The 21254-nt window shown below is 38.8% G+C and overlaps 1 protein-coding gene across 1 annotated transcript; it reads right to left on the bottom strand.

The window, feature by feature from the left end:
• Positions 1 to 10819: 10819 nt before the first annotated feature.
• Positions 10820 to 20563, bottom strand: LOC139934931 (uncharacterized). Its single transcript, XM_071929357.1, has 3 exons — positions 20407 to 20563; positions 16418 to 17642; positions 10820 to 15017 (listed from the first exon to the last, which is right to left on the bottom strand). The coding sequence occupies exons 2-3, from the start codon at positions 17598 to 17600 to the stop codon at positions 14797 to 14799; spliced, it is 1404 nt and encodes a 467-aa protein (XP_071785458.1). The 5' UTR covers positions 17601 to 17642; positions 20407 to 20563; the 3' UTR covers positions 10820 to 14796.
• Between the last annotated feature and the right edge of the window lie 691 nt (positions 20564 to 21254).

Raw genomic sequence — 21254 nt, 5'->3', positions numbered from 1 at the left:
GCCACTATACAAATCACTACCTTCTGCAAACATCATCAACAACGATTTTTTGTTATAGATGTCCATGTAACTGTCTAGCGGTAAGGAAAAACTGCAGTTTTAGTTATGACACAATTCTGTAAAACAATTCTTTGAATCTCTAACCAGGTCAAGCTGTCCTTGTATAACCACACTGGGGTCAAAGTTGAATTGGTATTCAATGGAGTAGACTCGGACATTACGAGCTGGTTCGCCAAGGAGCGCCTTCTATCCTCTCCATGGAGTGACCTGACACCAACGGCCACTACGAACTACTTCTCTATCATTGGTGATTTGTACACCAAGTAGGTATACTTTTTATGTTAGGTATAGTCGCTTAAGTTCAATTTCACAAAGTATATAGTAGGCCTATAACACAATCATGTGAAAATGTGGAAATAAAATACCGGTGTTTCGACTAGATTCGACAAATTTAGTACCAATTAACCAGTGTTGCCTTTAAAAAAAAAATACAGATTCTATAAAGGGACCCTCTGGTGAAAAAAAAACATTTATACCAAAACAGGTAAACACTTTTTACATGCAAACACTGAGAGGAAAATGATCTTCGTGGCATTGTTTTACCCATTACTCAAAAAAAAAAAAAAAATACAGCACCCCAGTAAGTAATATTTGTAATTACTCAAAATAATTATTAGCATAAAACCTCACTTGGTAACGAGAAATGGGAAGAGGTTGATTGTATAAAACATTGTGAGAAACGGCTCCCTCTGAAGTAACTTTACATGAATTTGATTTCGAGACCTCAGATTTAGAATTTGAGGTCTCGAAATCAAGCATCTAAAAACACACAACTTCGTGTGACCACGGTGCGACAAGGGTGGTTTTTTTTTTCTTTTATTAATATCTCGCAACTTCGACGACCGACTGAGCTAAAAATTTTCACATGTTTGTTGTTTTATGCATGTGTTGAGATACACCAACTGTGTGAAGACTAGTCTTTGACAATTACCAATAGTGTCCAGTGTTCTGTAAGGGAAGGTTTCTACCATCAATATCTTTAAACTGCGTGTGTTTAGTGTAAATCTATCGACTTTGTGTTTTGTGTTACAAAAAGTACTCAAATCCTTTAAGAAAATCCTCCTATGTCACTGTTACAGTAATCTTTCAAAATCATTGTTGTAAATGATTTTCCAAATACTTTCAATTTCATAATATTACGCGTCGTTTGTTCTAATTATAGACAACGGCGGTTCTGTATCTGTAACACTTATGGCGGATGTGATCACGACAGTGGTTGGATGGCGGTTGTAGAGTCAGCATCCGTTTGTAGTTGGGATCAGTCATTCGACAAGTATCCTGTCATACTATACAAGACAGGCAGCGGAACAGTCAGCTTTGCTCAAGCAAGACAAGGTAAACTGTACCTAAATGTCATACAAGTAACATTTGAGCTAAACAAACTAAAAACATTAGTTCATATTCTTTACAAAACGCGGGAAACATGGTTATGGGAAGAAACCATACCCTTTTCGAAACCACTGCTTCGGCTTAGGGTTCGGCTTCAAGCTCCGTTCTCTCGTCTGAAACCCTGAGATGAGCACGACGTACGCAAAGCACGCGCAATAAATTGTCAAAACAACCGCGGGCTCAAGCAAGCCTGATTGTGGAGCCGAAGCCGTGGTTTCGAAACGAGCCATAGCTTTGCCATGCCTATTCCGTGTTCTACTAGTGGCGGATGTAGCCCTCTTCATGTGCTCGCCATTTTCCTCGGTCTTTTGCTTGTCTTATCCATGTTGTACCCATCAGGAAAGATGTCAGTTTTGTCTCTCCACCTCTTTTTCCGTCTCCCTCGTAACCTCAATTCCGCTTCCTTGTTCCTGGCTACCAGTCTAACGATAAGGGCCCAATTTCGTAGAGCTGCTAAGCACAAACATTTGCTTTAGCATGACATTTTTGCCTAAATAAAAACAGGATTACCAACCAACGTAACAAGCAATATGCAACAAATGGAAATTTGGTTTAAATTCTGTTTCAAGGAAGAAATTTCATGCTAGGCAAATTTGTGTGCTTAGCAGCTCTATGAAATTGGGCTCTGTTGTCATAGCGTATGGTGACGTATGCAGCCCATCTCCACTTTGCATTCAGGATTTTACAAGTATGTCCTGTACCTTTTGTTTTCTTTTTGGTATCACTGCATATTGATTGTCCTGGATGGATATTTTGTAAGCATCCTCTCTCATATTCAATAATAATAATAATAATAATAATAATAACAAATTCTTATATAGCGCAATTCACAATAAACTGTATCGATGCGCTTTACATTAGTCCCCTGCCGTCGATTTCACAAAGAGTAAGGACTCGTCTTATCTCGAGTTAGGACGAGTAACTCGTCCTTACTTTGGATTAATCTTAAGGTCTGCATGCTACAGACCAGGGTTGGGACTCGTCCTAAGTCCTTAGATTAGTCTTAAGTTAGAAGAGTTTTGTGAAATCGACGGCAGGTCATTGGGCCAATAACATCCCTTTAATCTTTCTCAGCTCCCTGGGGAGTATACAACCCCGAGGTGCCGTGGCGCTCCGAAGGCTTTTTCATTCACAATATCAAACTCTACCCTCGCAGGTACACATTTATACCCCTGGGTGGAGAGAAGCAATTATAGTAAAGCATCTTGCTCAAGGACACAAGTGTCAAGACCGGGATTTGAACCCACACTCCGGTGATTTAGCATCAGAACTTGAAGTCGATGCTCTTAACCACTCGGCCGTGACACTCTAATAATGCATTATGAAAACAATACATTTCTATGAAATGTATCAATTAATCTTTGGACAATGGTTTTCACTCAACTTTGTGTGCATTATATCATTTTAATTTAGATGGTACGTTGGGCATGGCAGATTACTTGACCATTCACCTTGATACTGAGTGAGACCAGCCTACTGGAGCATATCATATCAGCACCGCGTGCTGGGTCTATCGGCGTTACAATTGTATTCGCCATGGCTATTAATTGTAAAGTATAGTTTGTTTATTCACTTGCCTTTTCATAATCACATTTTGAATTTCTAACCTTTTTGTACTATTTATGAAAACAGATAATTTTGAATTTATATGTTGCAAATACTCCTCTAGAGCTAGAGATTGGGGGTTAGACTCGTTTTGAGGTCTTTGATCGTGGCGTTTAGTCGTCCTGATAGCCGCTACGTTATTGGCTGAAACAGCGCCCTCTTGTTATAAACCACCGTCATTATTAGCCTATTATTATTATTGCAAGTGGCTGAGATGCAGATCTAAGATGTGAAATCAATACTAACTTGGGGTCAGATTTAAGCCGATTTCATGTTCCGGGTAGCTAAACAAAATTTGGAGTAAATTTACATCCTGTGGCATTTTTTGATCAACTTCTGGGCCAGGTTGACCCAAAATCAGGGTTAAACCAACTCACCTGTGTTTTTAAAAAAAAAGGTCTCTCGGAATCTAGATGAGGGTCAATTCTGACCGGGCAGTTTCTTTTTAGAGTGCAATGAACCGTAAGTGCCTCAGAACTTTGTAAACCAAAAGTGCCTCAGAACTGTTTTAAAGACAATGGACACTATTGGTAATTGTCAAAGACCAGTCTGCTGACTTGATGTATCTCAACATGTGCATAAAATAACAAACCTGTGAAAATTTGAGCTCAAGTGGTCGTCGGAGTTGCGAGATAACTATGAAAGAAAAAAACACCCTTGTCACAGGAAGTTGTGTGCTTTCAGATGCTTGATTTCGAGACCTCAGAATCTAAACTTGAGGTCTCGAAATCAAATTCGTGGAAAATTACTTCTTTCTCGAAAACTATGGCACTTCAGAGGGAGTCGTTTCTCACAATGTTTTACACTATCAACCTCTCCCCATTACTCGTTATCAAGTGAGGTTTTATGCTGATAACTTTTTTGAGTAATTACCAATAGTGTCCACTGCCTTTAAATCAAACGTTTTTAACTTAGAATAGTAATAAGGCGACCAGAGCCAACTCGCGCAATTAGTCTCATAATAAAGGCAAACTGATTACTAATTTTAGACCGGTGTAGTTTCTCTAAAGGAATATCTCCCGCTACATTCGAGAACATAGCTTTTTTTAACCAGTATAACTAACTATAAATATAACATGGTTTGAGGGTGACTAGTCGATATTAGCTCCCCGAGGTATTGGAAGTTGACAAACTAGTTCCCGAGGCGAAGCCGGGGGAACTAGTTTGTCAATTTCCAATACCGAGGGGAGCTAATAATCGACTAGTCACACGAAAGAAACCATGTTATATTTGTTTATCTATACCTCATACATATTCAGTTACCGTTGCAAATAGGAGCAAAAGGAAATGACGACTGAAATAAAATGCATTCTGGATAATTTTGTTCATGAACTTTTTTTTGTTTCTGCACTCAAGCACAAAAACTGACCCTGATGAACACAAAATCTGACTGAATCTGTGATGCATTAATAAAAACAAGGAAGGATACATAATGGATCTAGCTCAGTCCATTATGGTTCACGTATTATTTTTCAGCTTTTATAAAATGTTCCACGATCGTAAAGCGCACGGCAAGTAGATAGCACCCTGGGATGACGTCGCACACTGGTTTTGCGCATGACAGGTAGAATAGTTCCCGGGGAACTATTACTTGTCATGCGCATTCACCACTTGCGTGAATATTCACGTGCGCGCTTGGTAGTAAGCAAAATTAACACCTGGCTCGTGATGGTGAATGAGAACTCGACGTCACTATGAGAGCGGTGATTGGTCGTTCGTTTAGCTCTTGTCAGGGGCTCACCCGAGTGAGCACCGCGGGGTAGACCCATAGCTAAACGAACGCACCCTATAGATACGCAGTCAAATTCCATTGCGGACTTGAGAGCAATGAGAACTGTGACTGCATGTGCATGTATCCAAAGCAGCGACCTGTCCTATCCTTATCCTTGCGGATAAAGACAGGGGCACAGTCTAGTTAACTTCCAACAAAAATGCAAACGTCCTAGAAACAGTGCCGTCTCGTGACAACAGTGGCGTAACCAGAGGGGGGGGCAGGGGGGGCGGCGCCCCCACCCCCGCTCAGAACCCTTGCCCCCCCCCCCCTCTTGCCCCCCCCCCCCCCATATGAAATCAGAGATAAGTATATTCTTATAGGCCTTATATATAAATCGTTTAAGGCTGCATAAAATGCTGCCGTAAAACGGAAAACTTTTATTCATTATCAGTAGGCCCTATGTGGACTATAACATGAAAAATGCGTGGAAACGCGCGCGCGATCGTATTGGCGGTAAATGTTTGTTGTGGTTTTGCGGTTACAGAGAGTGCAGGATGTGACAAAGTTCTGTTAAATACGTGGTGGTCTGAACGCAGACCAATAGCTCCGTAAACACAAAGTCAGATCATGGAGGTAGAAATTTCTACCTCCATGGTCAGATGCACTACAGAGAAATTTACTACAGCACAAAAATGGCCAGCGAAAAAGGTTGCTTAGACCATTTCTTCTCCTTTGAAGCAAGCGGTGCAATTGAGAGGTAGGCCTATTATTTTTAAATATCCGTTTCGTAACTAAAATGTGATTATTAAACACCCACAATTTCGATCCTGTATTTTTGGCTTACACTTGTCACAATAAGGCCGAGTAAAAAAAGAAACATGTTAAGTGTCTGGGTTTCTCAAAAATAAGGAAGGAGGAGGGGCTTTTTATTTTTTATTTCAAGATGGTCGCCATTAATGTCAAATATCAACTGTTTTTTTTTCTGCTGCTGAAATACACAAAACATTAATGAAACAGTTTGGTCAAGGCATTCAGACAAGACATTCAGATTTTTTTTTTTTTGCTGAGATCATTTAAAAAAAAACTTTTTCAAAAAAAGAAAAAAAAAAAAAAAAAAAAAGTGCATAAAAAAACTTAAGAAAAAAAAGAGGTGTCCTGTAAAAAAGAAGCGGGCGGGGACGCTAAACATTTCTATTTTTCTATTTTTACTTGGCCTAATATTATTATGTTTTGGGTATTTACACACCCACAAAGCCTAGTTAAGAATACCGTGTACAACTCTAAATTGGTACTTGTTGACCACAGTTGGTAATTTAATCCTTTTATACAGTCAAAAAGTTTTATCTTATACGAAATGACATGTTCTCTAAGATTTTGTTGTTTTCGCAATCTTTTGTTACATGCTGACTATAGACTGTTTTAGAACTGCATTGGTGTGTATCAACTATGTATCAGTTAACATATTTAATAATAATCTTGCACTTCTTTGGCCCCCCAAATTTAATCTTTGCCCCCACTTGCCCCACCAAATGAAAATGTCTAGTTACGCCACTGCGTGACAAGTATCGAACTGCCAACCTGTTTCGTGTTCAAAAAGGTGACCTAATAGTCAGTGTGTTGATCTCAATGTTTTCATAAGAAATTAGCAAAGAAGTTATGTTTTACTTTAGTTTCAAAATACCTATAATCAGAATTTATTGTTTGAAAAAATAATTCCTTGAGCTGGTATTATTTCTTGAATCTTTGCATTGTCGGTGGAAGTTTAGATTTAAAAAACTCTTTATTGTATAGTGGCCAGGGCCCAATTTGATAAAGTTGTTTACCTATAAGCAAAAATGTGTGGTAACTGTCTAGACGCGCATGCATGCGCTTACTGCGGGCTAACCAGCATTTTCCCTTGCTTACTGTAAGCAGCAATATGAAAGAAAAATTCTGCTAATGGACGCTCCTTATAAGCACAGAGCGGCTGCTTACATGTTTTATGAAATTGGACCCTTTCCACCGAAAGTTCGAATCAAATATATATTTCAAAGCTGTATTTAGTATTTATTTTGTACATTTTTTTTTTACACACGTCTTATAGCTAGATGTAAGATTTTCATGTTTATAAAAAGAAAAAAGGGTTTTCAATTTGACTCAAATATTTGTTTTTACTTTTTACTTCTGGTCCAAACTTGAAGACGTTGTTAAGTTTTTCAAAACTTCATACTTCAAGTGCTTAATTTCCGTTTGTAGCGACAGCGTAGCAACAGCTGCGAAGGGGATCTGTGTGCATTTAATGTCGTATACAGTGTGTCACAGCAAAATCTTGCGTCTGGTTTCTCGCTATAAACCATTAAATTGTCCGATTGTCATACTTCGTGTATTATTGTAGCTTATTGTTACGCCTCATGTGATATTCGGATTATTTTGTAAAAGACATGTTAAAGCAGTAAATTCCAGGGAAGGGTTAGTAGACCATTAATTGAAAAGCCTGCAAAACCCGTGATATTTTGTTTCAAAAGGCTTTCAAGTTCTGGATCAGTTTCGCTTCATTCCCAACACCCGGGACAGTTTTTCTCAAAGAGGCTTAGATTTCTGGATTAGTATCGCTTTATTGAACATGCCATTTTGTCTAGTGTCGACATTCTATTCATTTTCCACAATACATGAGTTATTAACAATCTATCGAGTTTTAACTTATAAGTAGTGCACTTGCATTGTAAAAACACCACGAGTGGTTTGAAAATACAAGAATTGTTGCGCTGCAAACAATCAGCTGTATTCGATAGGCTCCTCAGATTTCGATTTCCAAGTGGACAATGCCAAACTGTTAAGGGGCCCCTTCACAAACTGCTCACTGTCAGTGAAAAGGATTTTTAAAGGGTGGTGAAATGGAATTAAGTGTTAAGAATAATTGTTCAAATCATTAAACAAGTTCATCAGGATTTTTTGTTATCATGAATTACAAGATTCGTTTTCACAATCCAAAATTATGTAGATGTGTCTTACGTAATATAACGCCATCTATGTCCACCTAGATAGGGTATGAAAGGTAGTTCAGTAATTTGGACATGGTCACCAGTCTAAAGAAGCTCATGTGAGTGAAACGTAAACTTTAACTAAGATTATATTTAAAGGCAGTGGACACTATTGGTAATTATTTAAAATAATTATAAGCATAAAACCTTACTTGGTGACCAGTAATGGGGAGAGGTTGATGGTATAAAACATTGTGAGAAACGGCTCCCAATATGAAGTGCCATAGTTTTTGAGAAAGAAATTATTTTCCACGAATTTGATTTCGAGACCTCAGATTTAGAACTTGAGGTCTCGAAATCAACCATCTAAACGCACACAACTTCGTGTGACAAGGGTGTTTTTTTCTTTCATTATTATCTCGCAACTGCGACGACCGATTGAGCTCAAATTTTCACCGTTTAGTTATTTCTTGCATATGTTGAGATACACAAACTGTGAAGGCTAGTCTTTGACAATTACCAAAGGTGTCCACTGCCTTTAAGCAACATCGACAGTTTTTAATGTGTAAAAGTGAATCTTTTAATTCAGGTTCATTTTGGTTCTGTTACAATTTTCATTTTTGTTCTTCTTCATTTTTTGGTAATGAGGATAAAGCATCTTGATTTGAGGTTGCTTTCGAAAATTCTAACACCGTGTTTGTATTATCCGTCTGCGAGTGGTAAGCCTATTTTACAATAAAACGAAAGCAATTCAAGTGTATTTTTAAGAAGAATGCACTATGAAGACAGCTGATAAAAGGGGCTACAGAAGGAAATGCAGTTTATGGGAAAATAGTGAAGAGAATAGTGTACCCTACTCAACTATAAAAGGTAAAGATGTAGTTTCAGCGTAGATCAAGCGGAACACCATTGATATATTGCTATGCATCGGTTGTTATTATAGACATTGTGCTCGCCAGATATATTTAGGGGGATTAGCTGTTAAAAAAGTTCCAAATAAGGAGGTGTTTCGGTTTTTTTTCTTTCTGAAAGAGCTTTTAATCAGGTGAGAGTTTGTCTGACAAAGGCCCATGTTGATTGATGGGTTTTGGTCCCTTGCACATGCCGAACGTTTTGAGGCATAACTCTACACAATGTTTGCGTAAACAACACAAGTTATGATGTGTCTGGAAATCAAACTATCGCACTATCAACTTCTACAGTTTTGTTGGTGAAACATTTGCTTTAACGCCCAATCCAGCACCAATACCACACATTGAACAGTCTTCAATACAGTGTTCATATTATTTTTAACAAATTTCTATTATAAGCATTAGTTTTTAGCCACTTTTTTTCTAAAGTTTTAAACATAAAACTTATTTGGATTTGTGTGTGTGTTTAAATACTAAACACCAAGTAATCAGACGTCAATATGATAAACTTGTCATTAAAATATGTTTAAAAAGAGGGTACCATAAATGTGTCTAAACTCTAATAAAGACTTTACAGTGTAGAGTTTCGACGAAGACAATATTATGTGAAAAACATGATATTACTGGAGATTTACGATCAATGGTGGGGTTTCAAAGGTGTTAAAACAAAAGGTCAGGTTGGTATAGGGACATGATGGTATTATCTCCTCGCCTTGCGCCTCTGGAACCCCGGTTCAAATCCTACCTGAGCACTATAGTGTAGTTTGGTTTCAAAGGCCATATTCGGACCCACGGCTTCGGTTTGAGGCGGCTCCGTTCCACTCGTCTGAAGCCCTGAGCGCGTACGCAAAGCACGGGGCCAAGCTATAGCTTTAGCCGAATCTGGAGCCGAAGAAATGGATTCTTAAAGGGCCTGGTCACACTGGCTGGTCTCATGTTACAAACTGCGGAATATTCTTCAGTGATGTCGAGAATTTAGTCCTTTTTGAGCCAGAAATGCAACAGTAATCATGTCTTTATAACGCACGTTTATATGCAGTACGCTGTGTTAGGCCGTGTCCGAATTGGCGACTTCGGCTACAGCTACGGCTAGGGCGCGCGCGTCTGCTATCCTTCAACACTGACAGACGCGCTGATCTAGCCGTAGCTGTAGCCGAAGTCGCCAATTCGGACACGGCCTTAGTTTACGTCCAATACCCACTATATATAGGTCACGTGACGCACGGTGCGCAATCGGTCTATTCGCGAGCAAATCATTATGTGAACCTGAACGTCAGAAAATTTTGTGTTTAAAATCTCTCGTTTTTAGCATCATGATGTAACCATTTTTCACGTTAGGTACGTACGTACAGACGTCATACAATGAGCATGCAATAAGCCCAAAGAGATGACCTAGAACACAATTTGTTGACGCTCACGTACACAATACATGTGAACGTAACATGCAGCTATTAAACCTCGCTACCCATGTACACAATACATGTGAACGTAACATGCAGCTATTAAACCTCGCTACCCATGTACACAATACATGTGAACGTAACATGCAGCTAAATCTCGCTACTATTGTGTGTATTTTGCAGACTGCGACCCTTCTGCAAGATGAGGTGTTATAGGCAGTGGACACTATTGGTAATTACTCAAAATAATTATTAGCATAAAACCTTTCTTGGTGACGATTAATGGGGAGAGGTTGATGGTATAAAACATTGTGAGAAACGGCTCCCTCTAAAATGCCATAGTTTTCGAGAAAGAAGTAATTTTCCATGAATTTGATTTCGAGACCTCAGATTTAGAACTTGAGGTCTTGAAATTAACCATCTAAACGCACACAACTTCGTGTGACAAGGGTGTTTTTTTCTTCTTTCATTATTATCTCGCAAGTTCGATGACCGATTGAGCTCAAATTTTCACAGGTTTGTCATTTTATCCATGTGTTGAGATACACCAACTGTGAAGGCTAGTCTTTGACAATTACCGATAGTGTCCACTGCCTTTAAAAGTTTGCACATTTTGCTATTTCACCACCCAAACGGATTGCAAGCCTTGTCACTACAATTAATCCACAATGTGGGAATATAAACGTCTAAATAAATACAATTAATGAAATGAAAAGATATAACACCATGATTAATAATGCTTTATTTTAGAAGTAGAAATAAAAGCCAACAAAGCTACACTCGATGATCATATTCAAAAGATCGACAACATAAAAATTCTTTCACTAAGTATTTGTCCATTTACTATAATGTTCATATTATTTTCACTCATACTTTGCTTAAAATTATAGCCCATTGTATCATAGACAAATCTTCAAATTTGAATACAGTTTTGAGTTTCATAATGCGTTCGTCTCTAACAGTCCAAGAGACCCGTTTTCTGTCTTTTTGTTTGGGGAAAAAAAAACGAATGGACCAACTCGCCCGATCCAAGGGAACGTACTGCCTCCACTAAAAAGCTCAAGTTGTAAATAACTTCCACATCTGAGAAGTCTATTGCTACATTTTGATAAAAGCCTATACCATTGGTAACATTTCATGTTATGATGTTGTCAAACAGACAACAAAGTGCTATGACAAGTACCTGCATGTAAACACACTGACTGTCATGAGGGTATTTTACAAGATAGCCTCGCTCAAGGCAGTCGAATTATTCACTCCGAAAAAGACCGCCGTTGTATAAAACCCACCCGTATTCACTCTGCGTAACATCGCACGACACGGTGCCCCCGTACACTATCCGCATGCGGAGGCCGTCAGGTGTCGGCCTGACGGCCTCCGCATGCGGTTAATGGTACGAGTGCGATGACTTATGTGAACAGTATTCGTACGATTTGACAGTGTGTATACCGTTGGGTCATGCGGTGTGATCGCACGCACAATGCACAGGGTATACGGGTGGATTTACAGCAGCGTCTTTTCGGAGCGAATAATGCGACTGCCTTGAGCAAGGCTATTTACAAGAGGGTAAACTAACTTTGAAAAGGTCGCGGTTTAGTCTGTCACAAGAAAACATCCCCGAACTATGTTGCACAATAGACTGAAGGCAAACCTTCAGACATTTTATTTAAGTTAACAGTATAGGAGTTTTATTTCAAAATTAGTTTATAAGGAACTCTGGCATGGTTTTGTTTTAGACCTTGACCCGATGCTGTAATTGTTGGATTTTATTTCAGAAAGCACTCAATTTAAGATTATTTATCAACAAAGAAAGTGGTCTTAAGTATCACGTAACACTTTGCTTATATTAGCAATCACTAATATGATGTATGTTTTGGAGCCAAGATAAAACAGGTTCATTTCAACAATACGTTTCATTTTCAGTATTGTCCAAGGCCCACACTTCGTGTATCACAACTTATATATAAACAACAAACCTGTGAAAATTTAGGTATCAATTGGTCATCGGAGTCGGGAGAAAATAACCGGAAAACCCACCCTTGTTTCCGCACGTTTCGCCGTTTCATGACATGTGTTTAAAATAAATCCGTAATTCTCGAATTTATATTTTTTTAATGTTTTCTCAAAAAGTAAAGCATTTCTTTGTATAATAATTCTTGAAATAATATTTCAAGAGAAGTGTTTGACCATTAGGGCCTACCTTCTGTAAACCCTGTAAGATATTTGTAAATCTGTGAACTTTTATTTTGTTTTCTGTTCCGAAAGTGTCCAATGGCTTTAAGCTGTAAATTTGAAAAAAACAAAAAATTAAAATTTAACTGTTGTATAGCTCTTTGTGAGACCGAGCCCATTTCTCACTTGTGATTTGAAATGCTCAAGGCCTTTTTCCAAAGCCGAGTTTTGTTGATTAATTTGCTTTTCTGAAATGCTTAAAGCTTAACTGAAATGTGCGGTGTCCAAGCGCTAAGAAATCCGGGTCAGAATTGATTTTAACTCAAATTTTGTATCATTTTTTAACCGAATTCTGAGTTACTATTTCTGGGTATATTTGACTAATAATTTGTGTAATGCTGACCCATAAATCGGGTAAAGGGTTCCTACGGAGCCTGGAGCCGGTTTAATTCTAAACTTGACATAAAAAATAAGTTTTTTGGAGTACATAATAATAAAATACTTTGCAAACTACTAGAGATTAAACCACATTCGAATTTAGACACCTTATTAAATTTAGTCATTTGAAATTGATAGCTTAAACAAAAAATATTTTCTAAACTTTTACTAATGACCGGTGCCCAATTTCATAAAGATACTTAAACAGGTAGCTAAGCACAATTTCAAAAAGATACTTAAACAGGTAGCTAAGCACAATTTCATAAAGATACTTAAACAGGTAGCTAAGCACAATAAAATTATGCTTCGAAGAATAATGTTACAAGCCAAAAAGTGTTTGTAATTGTTTTTTATAAAATGCATATGGGTAGAAAGATGTTGTAAAAGTAGAATACAATGATCCACACAAACATGCCTCAAAATTGCACGGTTTTCCTTTTACCTCGTCGAGTAACACGGTCGGCCATTTATGGGAGTCAAATTTTTAACTCCCATAAATGGCCGACCGTGCAAACTTGTGTGGATCATTGTATTCTACTTTTAAAGCATCTTTCCAACCATATGCATTTGATAAAAAAAAGGGTTTCAAACGCTTTTTATAGACCAACTCGTCCGATCCAAGGCAACGTGTTCATTTAAAGACACTGGTCACTGTTGGTATTGTCAAACACTAGCCTTCACAGTTGGCGCATCTAAACATAAAATTATGCATAACATAACAAACCTGTGAAAATTTGAGCTCAATCGGAAGTCGAAGTTGAGAGATAATAATGAAAGAAAAAACACCCCTGTCACTCGAAGTGCTTTCAGATGCTTGAGTTCGAGACTTCAAATTCTAAATCTGAGGTCTCGAAATCAAATTCGTGGAAAACTACTTCTTTCTCGAAAACTGTAAAGAGGGAGCCGTTTCCCACAATGTTTTATACTATCAACCTCTCCCCAATACCAAGAAAGGTTTTGTGCTAAAGATTTTTTGAGTAATTACCAATAATATCCACTGCCTTTAACAATCATTTTTAAGCAATGTCTTCTGCTTAAGCAGCTTTCTGAAATTGGGCCCTGGCTGAAGTTGACACGATACACTACGTTAAACGGATATATAACCGTCACCATCAGTACAAATTAAGTGTAACACTCAGTAATAATTCTTATACGATATAAAGACGGGACATTTTTGTACCAGACTAATAAAATATGACTGTTGAAGACACGATGCACTACGTTATACAGTTACATACAACCGGCACAAGTACAATCAATGTAAGGTTACATTTTCAGTAATAATTCTTATAATTCTCATAAATGAAATGACTGACGAAACGTTTTTAAACAAGATGCCTACAACTGTAGAGGCATTTCAAAGAGTAGCTATATTTCTAACAGGACCGTTCAGCATTTGAGATTATGTGCGTCTACATTGTGGTAATGAAACAGTTCGTAATGCTTGCACCAGAGCATTCGACTGTACAGCCAACAAGAATCTGGCATTTCTGGTTTTCTGCATTGCTCTTTCTTTTATTTATCATAATAATTTCCGTTCAACCCCAAACGGGAATTGTACCAGGGGTCGATGTCACAAAGAGATAGGCTAGTCATAACTTAGGACTAGTCCTAGGAGATATACAAATTTCATGGATAGTCCTAAGTTAGGACGAGTAATTGGTCCTAACTTGAGATAAGACTAGTCCTAACTCCTTGTGAAATCCCCCCGGGGTCAATTTCACAAAGATAATCCTAACTCAGTTCTATGACTCTCTTGTGAGTTGTTAAAAACGTAAGGCTTGTCGTAACTTAAGACTAGTCATAGGACTCTAAAAGAGTTATTAAAAACCTAAGGACAGTCCTAAGTTAGAAATAGCTACTTGTCCCGACTCGAGATAAGACTACGTCTTAACTCTTTGGGAAATTCACCCCAGACTTCTTCTTCTTTCTTAAGTGAGTTTCTGTTTTGAAATAATAAAATTTTGCTCTCAAACAGATTCTCTGCAATGCTTTTAGAATCTTGATTTTCGTTCAACCCTAACACGGGCACTGTACCAGACATTTTTTATGAAAAATTAATTGATTGAAAATTCAAAGTGTGTAATAATTAGCTTCTGTCCTCAAATCTTTCGCTCTCAGACAAACAGCCTAATCCGAACTCAAGCCTAGTCCGAACCGTCTCCACCATCCTCGATGTCGACCACACGAGGTTCACCCTCAGGAAGTCTCTTCTTGACCGTAATGGTGAGCACCTTGTCCGTCAGGGACGAGGTAACAGTGTCCGGATCCATGTCCTCTTGCAGCGTGTAGGTCCGGGTGAACTCACGGGCCCGGCGGGAGCCGGAGCTACTTTCGCCGGATTCGCCGGAACTAGCCTCATGTTTTCCTGTTGTTCAAATTACCAAAATAAAAACAAATTTAAACGAGTTTTTTAGGAAGAAACTATTAAACAAAAATTAATTTTGTTTTGTACCCATACACCGATGTGTATTAGCACTGTATTCTCAGTACTTTCCCCGAGTTCTGTGAAACAAAATATCACAGGCATGTTACTCGGGTGGGATGCGAACCCACGACCCTTGCAATTCTTGAGAAGTGTCTCATAAATAAATAGTAAACTTGCGGTTATAACCGTGTAAACTCTCTATTGAGAGAGTGTTGGCTCTGAAAAGAGCCGGTTTGGTCTCGACGTTTCGAACAGTACACTCTACTCGTCTTCAGGAGAAAACTGAAGAACAGCTGTTTGAAATTCTATAAAGAAACAGACAGTTTTAACTGTCTGTTTCTTTATAGAATTTTAACATCAACACACGCAATTTTTTCATGTACAGAATGCCTACATAGTATAACTAGATACGTTTGGAAAGGTTTGGTGCAACCGTAATGTTTTGTGTTAGTCTTTTTGTTATGACTAGAAATAATCATCATTCCGCTATGAAATCTTAAAATATCTTCCAAAAACACCTTTTCAAACAAAATGGTGAAAACTAGTTGCAATATGGAATTCCTCGTTTATGGACTTCATTGATCTCAGAACACAAAATGTTCCTTAGATCTTCAAACGACATCTCACAACTCATCTCTTCAAACGGGCATTTTAAATCCTAGACCTTTGACTTTGACTAAGCGATCCGGCATCCTTGAATGGCATTCTTGTTAGAAACCGTGCGCTTGATAAGAGCTGTTTATTGTTGTTTTTATTTAAAACTGACAAACTTTCATTTAATTATCTACTTTTTCATTGTACACATTCCCTCGTCATTCTGACAATGACGTATTAACAGCTCGAACTACTCTTCCGAGTGTTCGTAAGAAATTCACTTGAATCACGAAAATTGTCATTTGTAAACCTTTTAAAAGACACTGGACACTATTAGTAATTGACAAATACCATAGTCTTCACAGTTGGTGTATCTCAACATATACATAACTAATAACAAAACCTGTGAAAATTTTGAGCTAAATCGGTCGTCGAAGTTGCGAGATATTAATGAAAGAAAAACACCCTTGTCGCACCATGGTCACACGAAGTTGTGTGCTTTAAGATTCTTGATTTTATAGAGACCTCAAAATAATTCTAAATCTGAGGTCTCGAAATCAAATTCGTGGAAAATGTCTTCTTTCTCGAAAACTACGTCACTTCAGAGGGAGCTGTTTCGCACAATATTTTACACTAATCAACCTCTCCCCATTACTCATAATCAAGAAAAGGTTTTATGATAATAATTATTTTGAGTAATTGCTAGTAGTGTCCACTGCCTTTAAATGCAAATATCATTATCTTACCACTAACAATCACTTTGTCCCCCCACACTTTGACTTCAAGCTCGTCCAGTGAGTAGTGCTTGACGCTCGTGGTAACTTGGAAGCCATTCTCTTTGCTTTTAATCCAGTTGCACTGCGACGTGCTTGCGAGATGTTCAAAGAATCGTCCCCAGCTGGTACCGCCAAAAATTTGCCAATCGGTTCCGGAGCCGGAACCTTTCATACGCCCAAGGAAAGGGCAACCGTCCCCGCTTCCACCATCTTTCACATGTCCCATGAACGGGCAACCAGATTCAGCCCCGGAACCTTTCATGCGCCCAAGGAAAGGGCAACCGTCCCCGCTACCACCATCTTTCACATGTCCCATGAACGGGCAACCAGATTCAGCCCCGGAACCTTTCATGCGCCCAATGAAAGGGCAGCCGTCCCCGCTGCCACCATCTTTCACATGTCCCATGAAAGGGCAACCAGATTCAGCCCCGGAACCTTTCATGCCCCCTAAGAAGGGACAATGGGTCCCACTGCCCCCACCTTGCATTTGTCCCATGAATGGGCAACTATATCCCGACCCGGAACCTTTCATGTGGCCGAGGAAAGGAAAACTGTTCCCACTGCCCCCAACTTGCATCTTTCCCATGAATGGGCAACCAGACCCGGACCCAGAACTTTTCATGCCCCCAAAGAAAGGACAACCAGTCCCACTGCCTTCACCTTGCATTTGTCCCATGAATGGGCAACCAGATCCAAACCCGGAACCTTTCATACCCCCTAGGAAAGGACAGCTGGCTCCGATGCCCCCACCTTGCATCTGTCCCATGAATGGGCAACCAGATCCAGACCCAGAACCTGTCATGCCCCCAATGAAAGGACAACCGGTCCCATTATCACAACCTTGCATTTGTCCCATAAAGGGGCAGCCGGACCCAGAACCGGAACCTTTCATGCGCCCAATGAACGGACATCCGGTTCCTCTACCACCTTGCCCAATGAAAGGACAACCGGCCCCACTGCCCCCACCTTGCATCTTTCCCATGAAAGGGCAACCAGACCCAGGCCCGGAACCCTTCATGCGCCCAATAAACGGGCATCCGGTTCCATAAGAACCTCCAGCTAGTGTCGACCTCATGAAGGGACAGCCACGACTTTTGGCGCGGTAACCACCGCACCAACCACCCTGGCGGTTTTTATTGCAGAATCGGAACATTATTCGCAATCAATTCCTCGAGATTGTGGACAACGTGAAGGTCTGTGTGTAAAGAACAACAATCAAAAAATTTTACGTCGCATATTGCCTTTACGACATTGGACGTAAACACAACAAAGGCAGTGTTACTGTTTCAACCATTTATTCTTTTAAAACAAATTACATTATGACGACCAATGGTCGAATTAAAGGAAAATCTTCAGGGAATACAAACTGTTAAAAGGGCAAAAAATAAAGCAATACTTTATCAGACAGTGGCCTAGAACAGATTAAAGGAACACGTTGCCTTGGATCGGTCGAGTTAGTCTTTGAAAAGCGTTTGTAACCGTTTGTTATAAAATGCTAATGGGTAGAAAGATGTTGTAAAAGTAGAATATGTTGATCCACACAAGTATCATTCGCTCGTCGACAAACACGGTCGGCCATTTATGGGAATCAATTTTTTTACTCCCATAAATGGCCGACCGTGTTAGTTCGCAAAGTAAAAGGAAACCACGCAATTTCGATGCAAATTTGTGTGGATCATTGTATTCTACTTTTAAAACATCTTTCTAACCATATAACAAAAGGTTACAAACGCTTTTCAAAGACAACTCGACCGATCCAAGGCAACGTGTTCCTTTAATTTTTAACCACAAGTTTAAATTTCTCACTTTATTCTGATTTAGCAACCTTTCATGATTTTATTTTATTTTTATTTTTATTCTGCTTTTGTTCTTCTTCAAAGATCATTTTTAGGAGAACAAAGTAAGAATTGGGTGCACGAACACGGTTAAAGAGAATTTGTCTATCCTTTATTGCTCAAACACAGCCGAAAAATGAAAGGGATAGATTTTATTTCCCTTTGCTGCTCCAAACAAGCAAAAAAAAAAGAGAAAGGTACTATATTTGTTTTTCCCTTGAAATTCAAACGTGACAAGTTAAAGTGCAATAAGTGGAATTTATCATTTTTAAAATGTTAGAATCTATTAGGTTGAATCTAAAGCACGTTTTTCACAACTGGATGAGAAATGAGAAAAGAAACTTTGTTTCGCCCAACATCTAAGGCAATTTGGAATATACACTGACAATTTTAAGCTGTTAACTTGAGAAATAACAAGAAATGAAAAGAAAAGTTCAAAATTAAAATAATGTTCTACAGCTAATTAACACAATTTTAGGTGTAGCCGGCGAAACCTCTAGACCGTATGAACGCTCGAATCAGCGTAAGACACGGGCGGAATTATCAGCTCAAAATGTATGGATCAATTTAGCAGATTTATTTTTTCAATGGTAACTACTCAAAGCAATCGATATTATAAAACCTTACAGGTTAACGAGTAATGGGGAGCTGCTGATAGTATAAAACATGGTGAAAAACGGCTCACTCTGAAGTAACGTAGTTTTCGAGAAGGAAGTATTTTTTGACTAACAGATTTGAATTTGATTTCGAGACCTCAGAATTAGATTTTGAAATCCCGAAATCTGAAAGCACACAACTTCGTGTGACACACATGTGTTTTTCTTCCATTATTTTATGTCGCACTTTCGTCGACCAATATTGAGCTCAATATTTCCAAGGTTTGTTATTTTGTGCATATGTTGAGAAGTGAGAAGACTACTAAGGTGTTCTGCGTTTTTATATATCACTTTACACGTCCTGTATTGATAATGGGCGGGTAAACTTAGACAGATTGATAAATAGAATTAGTCTATATGGCCCATACAATATTGCACAAAAAAATCCTACTGTGTGCACAAAAACTGAAGCTTTGACTTTTGATTAGTTGTAGACCTAATCTTCACAATGTATACATTTTCAGAATGCGGAAACCTTTGATAATTGTCAAAGACCTGTCTTCTCACTGTATCTCAACATAATTATGCACAAAATAACAAACCTGTGAAAATTTGAACTTAATTGGTCATCGAAGTTGCGAGAAAATAATAGAAAAAGAAACGCCCTTGTCACACGAAGTTGTGTGCTATTAGAATAAGCTTGAGTTCGAGTCCTCACGCGCGAGGTCTCGAAATAAATTTTATTGAGAAATTACTCTTTTATCGAATATTTACGTTACTTTAGAGGGAGCCGTTTCTCACTACAAGCCCCAAAAGCACCAAAGTGCCCTCGCTATCAGCAGCTCTCCATTGCTCGTTACCAAAGAAGTTTCTATGCTAACAATTGTTTTGAGTATGTACCGTAATAACAGTGTCCAGTTCCTTTAAAGCTTAAGTTTAGGTGTCCCGGGAGCGAACATCTATTCATAATGTTTGGACCATTGGAACAAAAATTGTGCACCCAGACACAGCAATTATTTACCCGCTTTACATTCTGCCTTCCGGTCGCGCCTAGTGGGTCCAGCATCATGTTTTCCCCGTAGCTACTCGGAGGGTTTTGAGGGGGGAAAGCCGCAAAAAGCCGCATTTTATTCAAATTCAGTTTGTTTTTTTAAACGTGTGGAGTGAGGGATGTTTTTTTCCCTTCATATCGCTCAAAAATCGCTGTAAAAGTATAATACAATGATCCACACAAACATGCATCGAAATTGCACGGTTTTCCTTATACCTCGTCGACTAACACGGTCGGCCATTTATGGGAGTCAACATTTTGACTCCCATAAATTGCCAATGTACGCGCGCAAAACTTGTATAGTTTTTTTATCTACAAAAATCTGTTTTGCCTACACACTATTTTGGGTTTTTTTTTGCATAAAAATAACGATTTCGCATGGCATTGAAAATTGAATGGCGTTGCCATAACAAAAATACATCAATTATTACGCTACATTACTAAAAGTCACACAACGTTTTTATCAAAATAACTTACTGTGTCGCAGTTAGAATTCCAGAGGATTCGCTAAATCTCCTGCACCGTCTGTGAGCTTAGAGTGTATGAAAACTAACGTCCCCAAAGGGTGTATTTATGATACCTTGTTTTTCTCCAGTTCAAATCAGTATAACAAAGAGCTTGACGGATCAGCAGTCTATAGGTATTGGTCTATTTTTCCTTTACTATTCAGCCCTTATCCACTGTGTACACCAAATCCATTGGGCGGCTTACAGTGCCGACGCCAGAGAGAGGGGGGGGGGGGGTCCAATTAAAAAAAGTTCATGTAAATAAGCCTATTCCAGTCTACCCGCAGGTCACTAATTTCCTTTGTGATTTATCTGCAGAGTATACATCGTTTTTCGTGCGTGACCTCTGTGTGAATATTAATTAGTCAAAAGGGCTTCTGGAATTCGGTCATTTTCAGCCTTATCTGAAAAGTCTCGACCAAAATAATGTACCAGTAAATTGAAACGAAGAGCAAATCTGTCGTTATGTATAAAACAAAAATCGGTGCAACTCAATTTTTTAAAAGATTATCGTTGTGGTCGGGGCACCATACCAACGAAAAACAGCATGCTGCCATATTAGTCGATGATGTCATCGTCAGCCAATCACAGTGCAGGAAAACCATGCCGTCTGATAGTTGATTTTTTCGTAATGTGAGTTTTGGATTAACGGTGGAAATCGCTGTATCCTGACTGGACTAGGTACGATCCGGTCTCGCTTTAAGTATTTTCGGGAGAATATGAAATAATCTATCCATATATACTTATTGAGAACTGTTGCTGACATTCATAACGGGAAAATTTGCCGTGCTTTTGTGACTTGTTTTCTTCCTTTTTGAA

Source organism: Asterias amurensis, chromosome 3 (genome assembly GCF_032118995.1).
Source record: "Asterias amurensis chromosome 3, ASM3211899v1".
NCBI classification, from domain to species: Eukaryota; Metazoa; Echinodermata; class Asteroidea; order Forcipulatida; family Asteriidae; genus Asterias; species Asterias amurensis.
The sequence above is the reverse complement of the archived record's forward strand: the minus strand, read 5'-3'. Positions and strand labels throughout refer to the sequence as shown.

Excerpts from the sequence above, each read along its gene's own strand:
- LOC139934931 (XM_071929357.1), bottom strand. The coding sequence starts at position 17,600 with ATGTTCCGATTCTGCAATAAAAACCGCCAGGGTGGTTGGTGCGGTGGT. Across the intron at positions 15,018-16,417 it reads GGACAAAGTGATTGTTAGTG|GAAAACATGAGGCTAGTTCC; the intron begins GTAAGATAATGA and ends TTTGAACAACAG.